Source organism: Oryzias latipes, chromosome 2 (genome assembly GCF_053564925.1).
Source record: "Oryzias latipes strain Hd-rR chromosome 2, Olatipes_Hd-rR_3.1".
Lineage (NCBI taxonomy): Eukaryota > Metazoa > Chordata > Actinopteri > Beloniformes > Adrianichthyidae > Oryzias > Oryzias latipes.
Genome location: NC_136238.1, coordinates 38961084 through 38968998, shown reverse-complemented (window position 1 = coordinate 38968998; position 7915 = coordinate 38961084). Strand labels below are relative to the sequence as shown.

The window sequence follows — 7915 nt, the reverse complement described above, 5'->3', positions numbered from 1 at the left end:
AAAGAAGAACAGCACGAGGACTTTGAATGTTAGCTTGTTAGCAGGCTAGCAGCGTTAGCCTGTGTTGAGAGGACGGTGGTGTTCTGTTGGGACTTTTGTGAGGTTTTTGGACAGAAAGGACGATACGTGGTTCGTGTGGGAACTCTCAGCATTTTCCAAAGGGTCGTAAATGAGTGAAGAAGTGTTGAACGGAAAGACAACGTGGATTGCTGTGATTGTGAGACTAGCAGATGATCGATCGGAGCTGCAGTGAAGAGGACGGCGGTGTTTGTGGGAGTTGGAGCTGAAGATCGGAGCAGGAACCATGTCTTCAGAACCTCAGGAAGGTTCTGTCAGAGAACAACTTTCTGTTGCTGAAGGAACCCTCGTCCAGAACGAGGAGGAGCTCTGTCGTCAGCGCAGACTGCTGGATAGCAGCTGGAACCCGCAGCTTCAGCTACACATTGCAGGTTTGTTCACAGCATCCACCTGCAGACAGATCCATGATGAACGTTCTTGTTTTGTTTTCCTCGGCTGAGCTGCTATCTGGATCCAAACTGTGCGGTTGGATTATAGCTCCAATGTTGCTGACGTTTTGTTTCACCGCAAATCTTAGCCTGGGGTTGTTAACTAGCTGTAAAGTGTAAACAAAGGCATGATGGGAAATCAGTGGGCAGTTATTCCTGCCACAACGCAGCTGATATATTCCTGCTGTTTTTTCCATATATGTGGAAGGACCACCCTTCATGTTTTAAAGCGCCATTACGGAGTTAACACAGACATTTGGATGAACACGTTTAAAACCACAGCTAGCATGGTGACACGCAGAGGTCTGAATGTGGTTTGCAGAACCAATCAGATCAATGCTGGAGACAGAGGGGCGTGGTTACACCTGAGTCAAAGTGGACGTCTCTATAAGATTGTTGCATTTCCATCTTTCTTAAATTTTTGGATCACTTTATCTGTAGTATTTTGACTGATATGTAAAGCTTTGCTGATCTACTTGTAGCCCTCACCTTTTCTGTGCAAAGAAATTATTTCCTATCTCAGATTTTTTGACATATCTTTTCCATGGGGAACCATTGCTGACAGTATGAAATGGGACGGGCTGTTGATTTGTTTAGAAATGCCCTTTTCTAGTCACCTGTGTGCTGGACAACTCTTAAACGAATCATTAGACTCACCTGTGGCTGACTGCCTGTTAATTAGAATGGTTTAGTCTTAAGTCTGACTTTTCTCCTAAGAATATATCTAGGGTGTACTCATTTTCGCAACATGGGCTTGAATTAATTTGTTAGGAAAATCACTTTTCTGTATGCAAATTAATCTTGTTTGCAATCAATGTGTCACCTTTGTAGAAGTATTTTGTAGTATAGTACTTCACAGAAAATGTTGATTCTGAAAGGACACTAAAGGTTTTCTGACAAATGTAGCGGGGTGTTATTATTTATGCTGAGCACTATATTTATTTCAATTTGTCCCTTCCAGCTAACACTGGACCATAAAACCACTTTTACCAGTGTTTACCAGTTTTATTTATTTATTGACCATTTTAAATAACGATTGACACATTTATTTAATAATTCGATGGTGTATATATTTATTTGAATTAGTCTCTTCTGGTCCTCCAGACTCTTCAGGTATCTTCCCCAATGATCACCGAGTTTATTGGTGCTTGACAAAACCCAAAAGTCCTGGAAACTTATAAAAGGCTCCTTGTTGTGTTTGTGTCCCTGCAGTCCTCCCCCAGCATTGGAAAACTGAAGAGGAAGATCTCTGCAACCAGCAGAGGAACTTCAGAGTGGAACAAGAGGAACTAGAACCTCCGCAAATAAAAGCGGAACTGCAGGAGCCAGAATCTCCACAGATTAAAAAGGAACTGCAGAGCTTTAATGTAACTGATAGTCGGTATGAAGAAGGAAATCAACATGAAGAATCAACATCAACTACAGATGGAGAGACAGACCCACAGAACAGAGATCAGAGGAAGAGAAGAGACAGAAGTCATGTCCAAAGTGTGGACAGCTCTCACATGTCAGGTCAGTGTGACTCTGAGCTTCATCTCCACACTATCGTTATGTTCACTTCAACGGTTCTATCTTGAGCCTCTTGAGTTTGTAGTTTAGTTCTTTTCACCATATTTCTCTATCAAACCCACAATCCCATCTAAACCTCTTTGATGTCTCCATGTTTCCAATTCCAGACATTCAGACAGATTCTATTTCCAAAACTACATTTCAAGCTAAAACCCAAAGACAGGGTCCTGCTGATGGATCTGCAGACAGAAAAGATTCAAACCTGAACACATCAGTGAACAACTGCTTAGTGTCAAAATTATTGTCTATCTGTCTCTGGACTGATTCTTCCTCCAGTGCAGCTTCATCTTCATCAAACTGCTCCTCATTGGTGGGTGGAAACACAACAGGGAGGTTTTTCTGTGTCCAGTTCAGCTCCATGAATGTTCAGGCTGTTTAATGTCAGTGATTTCAGTTTAGAAAAACTGCATCTCTGCTGAGATTTGCTTCACTTCCATAAGAACCTCAGCAGCATCAGGATCATTTTGTTGATGGTTTGTCTGTGGAATGACATTTCATACTCATAGCTTCAGTGGAGATCAAGAGTCTGCAGCCTTTAACACTAGATTCAAGATTCAAGATTCTTTTTTTATTTGTCACATACAGTTATATTTAGCAAATACAACCAGTAGTGAAATGTAACCCAGGTCTGCTCCGTGGACAGTGCAATAATTAAGGAAAAATGTACATAATATATTACTATAAAATATACATAATATACATAAGTAAAACTATGTAAAGATGAAATGAGAAAAGAATGTGTATTGTAGAATTAAATATAGAATGCAAAATAATGTGCATGAATGTGGACTGTAGACTTAAATAATTAAGATACACGTTTAGAGTTAAAGTTTAAGAGCCTGATGGCCCGAGGGTAGAAACTCCTCCTGAGTCTCTCTGTCTTTGCCATCAGGCTACGGTAGCGCTTACCAGATGGCAGCAAAGTGAAAATATGATTACTGGGGTGGGTGGAGTCTTTGATGATTTTTGCGGCTCTACTTCTGCAGCGTTTGAGGTAGGTGTCCTGCAGAGAGGGGAGAGCAGACCCTGAAATGCGCTCAGCTACGCGCACAACTCTCTGCAGGGCTTTGCAGTCTTGGCTTGAGCTGTTCCCATACCACACTGTGATACACTGAGTCAATACACTTTCTATAGCACCGGAGTAGAAGGTTTTCAGGATTGCTGGTGAGACCCTGAATTTCCTCAGCTGTTGCAGATGGTACAGTCTTTGCCTTCCTTTATTAACTTGTGTTAATAACTTGTGTCTAGAATTACCATTTGGTCCAGTTTCTTCCAGACTAAGAGCCATCGAGAGCCCCAATGTTCTAAATCGCCGTTTAGCAAAAATACTTTTTATTTCTGTTTTTTTTGGGTATTAGGCCAATCATTTATAAACGGTAGCTTTTAAATATTAACAAAAAATTAAAGCCGCAAGCAGCGTTGTATGGCCCGCGGGCACAACTCACTCCCACCTCTACGCATCACTTTCGCTATCGCTGCCCTTACTGCCCACCTTTGATCAAGGCTAGTCAAAGCTGCATATGCTAAAAATGCTAACTATGCTAGTTATGCTAATGTAGCTAAAAGTGCTAGCATTGCGATCAGCATTATCAACTCATTCAGCAAAACACATTGCTTAAGATGCTAATTATGCCAACTATGCTAGTTATGCTAATTTTCTTAGCAACAGAGGTTTAATGATAACCACGCCCACATTCCTAATATGTCCGTATCCAGTGTTTTTCATTATGTTCAGTTCCAGCCGTAGATGCATGCATTAAATTTTTACAGTATTCCATTGAAATACGTGGAAGTTATAACAGTGCGCCACTTTTGCTAGCTCGCCACGTGCACTCAGTTCAAAATCTACAACTATTAATTCCAGCATTTTTTCCGCAGTAGCTTGCCATTGTTGCCCAAGAAGTTTTGAGACGATCGAGAAAAATCCCAACGACAAGTTTTCGTTCGTATCCAGTAGTTTATGTCAGTGGGCATATGAGTTTTGTTCATATCAGTGTAATATCTGATATGTCCTCCAGTGGAGGACAACATATTAAGCCGATTTTTGAACAACGGAAGTGAAGGTGGGGCTTGCTCTACTCCATGCATTGACCCAGTATTGCAGTGTTTCTGCCGCGAAGGTGGGACATTATTGGCATCAATGCATCAATGCCAATAATGCAGGGCTCCTTAATATTGGTCTGCCAAAATTCATGCAAAATGCCCTGTCCTCCAGTCCGGATCAGAAGGACGGTATGTACGTCAGGTGGCTAGTTAATGACGCTGAGATATTTTGTATTTAAGTAGATGCTAAAGTAAGTTGAGATAGTAAATTTGACAATAGCACATAAAATAGATAATCTTTTAAGTTTGTCGCTAAATGACAACACATATCTGTGGAAACAGCCCACAGTGCCACATTTAAGTCTGGCCATCGCATGTTGGAAATTTCCAGCATTGATGCTCATTTACCACCACTTGTCAATGTCCCTCAGCATTTGTGTGGACTTCCTGTCCATGAATGACTTGGCTGGACCTCAGCGGTTCTTCCTCTCAAACTGCATTCCAGGAGCTTCTGGATTCCCTCCTGCAGTTGCAGCACTAGTGGGTTGTGATGTACATGATGTGCATCATCAGATCCTCCATGACTGCTGCTGATTTCATCAGCTTGTTTAGAAAAAAAAATCAATTTAGAAACGATTAGTCACGATTAGCACTTTTATTTATTCAAGGTCTTTACACAGTTTCATTCATAAGGATCACAAATAATCAGAAACTCTGTGCAACATGATTGTGTTATACCCTGCTGGTCCAGGAGCAGATTCTTCATCACTTTCGTCATGGTCAATGAGACAACTGTCCTCAGGTGGACTGGCAACCTGTCAGCGACGGACAGGCAACTTGTCCAGGGCGTACCCTGCTTTTGCCCAATAGTAGCTGGTAAAGACTCTAGGATCCCCATGACCCCGAAAGGGATTCAGTGAGTTCAGAAAATGGAGGGATAGATTTTTAAAAATCTTTCATCTGAAGTTGTTTTGACGTGGTTTCGATTTTTCTTGGTGCTTAACTATAAAAAAAGTATTTTCAAGTATAAAACGATTCCTTCTTGTGTTTGTGTCCCTGCAGTCCTACCCCAGCATTGGGTGACTGATGAGGATCTCTGCAACCAGCAGAGGAACTTCAGAGTGAAACATGAAGAACCAGAACCTCTACAGACTAAAGAGGAACTAGATGAACTCTGTATCAGTCAGCATGAAGATCAGCTTGATCTGAAGCAGGAGGCTGATACCTTGATGGAGATTCCTACTTATGAGGAAGATGAGAACAGTGAAGCAGATCTAAACAATCAGCAGAGCTTTAATGCAACTGATAGTCAGGATGAAGAAGGAAACCAACATGAAGAATCAACATCAACTATAGATGAAGAGACAGATCCACAGAACAGAGATCAGAGGAAGAGAAGAGACAAAAGACATGTCCATAGTGTGGACAGCTCTCACAGGTCAGAAATTGACTCTGTTAGAAAAAAAAACCAGAAATGCATCTTTGGTTAAGAAATGCAAACAGTCTTCAAAAGGAAAAAGATCTACCTTTATAAAGTTGGGTAAAAGAAAAGGAATTGCAAACAATGTGTCAATGGTAAAAGCTTTGATTGCTTGTCTAAAGTCAGAATTCACATGAAAACTCATACAGGAAAGAAGCCTTTTTTGTGTAAAGAATGTGATGCAAGTTTTAGTTGTATATATATGAATCGGTGAATTCAAAAGGGGCCCAAGTCCACAATTTGTCAAAATAGAGATATTAATTGTTTTATGGTCTTCAAGGGAAAAGCTATCTGATTATGTGCGAAAACGTCCCAAGTCTGTTGACTATGCATGGCTTTAAAATGCATTGAGTGCAAGAGGGGCCCAATTCCTGGACTTGGGTCTCTCTTGTATAGGTTTAGCTTTATACCATGGCAGCACTAGTCATTCAATATGGCAGCGCCCATGCGGCAGGAGTTTGATTCAGGTGATGAGGAGATTAGGCCTTAAAGAAAATATAATGAACAAGAATGGGCCAGAAACAAACAAAAATGATTACAAGCTGAAGGCAAAGAATATGTTAATACCAAAAAAGAAATGAAAGCAGAAAGGAAAACTGGTGATAAATAAGGTAAGTTGGCCTACTTGTGTGGTAGTTTGAATAGTACAGTGTGTGCATGTACATGCCTTACACTTACTAGTAGTACAGTAAAGTGTACTGGGGTGTCTTAAAAAAACACCAAACAACTACAAAACAAAGACCAGTACCAGGAATACACATTATCTCAAATGGGTTCAATATGATATGCCCTAGGTCTAGTCCCAGTTACTTTGAGGCTGGCCAGAGGTGTTTTTGTACCCATATATCATCAAAGTGACAAATGTATTTTTCTTTTCAGGTGCAAACGGCAGTGCTTAGAGGCGTTTACGGTGACGGCAAAAGAAACCATTCTTGAGAATTTCAATACGATTGGCACTCAAGATGCCCAGGATGCACATCTCATGTCTCTCATCAGCTGTAAAAAGCCACAACGCAGACGGCCACGAGGTGCTGGGGAATCACAAGAACGCAAGTGGCAGTACCATTACAAGGTTAAACTTGGTGATGAAGAGAAAGTGGTATGCAGAGAAGCCTTCGCCAGCCTCCATGGCATAGGGACAAAGCGTGTCAGGAGAGTTGCAAACCACCAATCCCAAGGAATAACTCCAAAAGACAAGCGTGGTACTCATAATAACAGACGTTGCATTTCAGACGATCTGAAAGGCAAAGTTGATGAACATATTCGGTCATTCCCATATTTTGTATCACATTATGAATGCCATGGAACGAAGAGGCGCTATCTTGCCTCTGATCTCACAGTTGTAAAAATGTATTCTCTGTTCCTACAGTTGTTCTACCCTGAAAAGTATGCTGACTATCTCACTGGTAAAGATGTTAAAAAGATTGATTGTGAGGTGAAATTCTGGTTCTATTATGATTACTTCAAAATGCATTTTAATTACGGGTTTGGGAGACCTCGCAGTGATGTTTGCTCTGTCTGCAGCGAATACCAAGCCAAGCTTAAGGTAGAGAAAAATGCAGCTGTTTGGAATACCTTGTAAGTCAAACTTGCATTGCACAAGAAAAGGAAATGATCTTTTACAACAAGTTGAAATCATTCACTAAACTTGCTGAACGAAATGACAAAGAGTTGCTTTGCTTTGACTTCAAACAAAATATTCCTTTTCCCCATGTTCCTACTGGTGATGTCTTTTATTCAAGAAAGCTTTGGCGCTTTTTTTGGTATTCATTCACCAAAATTAGGCAGAATGAGGACATACACATGGCCAGAAACAGAAGCTCACAGGGGGATCAATGAGGTCATAAGTTGTGTGAAAACAATGTACCTCCAACTGTAAAGAAACTGGATTTTTACAGCCACACTATGGTTCAGTATTTAGCATCCCTGGTGGTGAACGGAAGGTTTGATGAAGTCACTCACCCCTTTCCTATCAGGGGCCATAGCTATTTGCCATGTGACAGGCAGTTTGGGGTCATAGAAAAAGTTCGGCGGAGACATGACACAGTCAAGACATACCAAAAATAGGATGAAATCATTAGTAAAAAGTTTTAGGTTATCTCGATGAAGGGTAGTGATATGTTTGATTTCAAATCCCATCTTGGTCAGTTTTGAATTCAATTTTATTTGTAAAGCCCAAAATCACAACAGTTGTCTCGATCATCTTTGTGCGGATAGATGTAAGGTAAAACATAAAATCAAAAGGATAATGAACACACACAATTCAAAAAATTTTTTTTTAACTGAACTTACCAAACTCTGAGAATCACTTAACAGA

At 40.7% G+C, this 7915-nt stretch overlaps 1 protein-coding gene and 1 pseudogene across 2 annotated transcripts; both read left to right on the top strand.

The window, feature by feature from the left end:
* On the top strand, positions 1–7312 carry LOC101155258 (uncharacterized). 2 transcript variants are annotated; one of them, XM_011481526.4, is made up of 4 exons: positions 1–449; positions 1719–2018; positions 5181–5556; positions 6478–7312. In XM_011481526.4, the coding sequence occupies exons 1-4, from the start codon at positions 305–307 to the stop codon at positions 7178–7180; spliced, it is 1524 nt and encodes a 507-aa protein (XP_011479828.2). In that variant the 5' UTR covers positions 1–304; the 3' UTR covers positions 7181–7312. The 2 variants fall into 2 exon arrangements, with proteins under 2 accessions (XP_011479828.2, XP_011479821.2); XM_011481519.4 differs by having other exon boundaries at positions 5178–5556.
* On the top strand, positions 4029–4206 carry LOC111946583 (U2 spliceosomal RNA; annotated as a pseudogene).
* Positions 7313–7915: the final 603 nt, after the last annotated feature.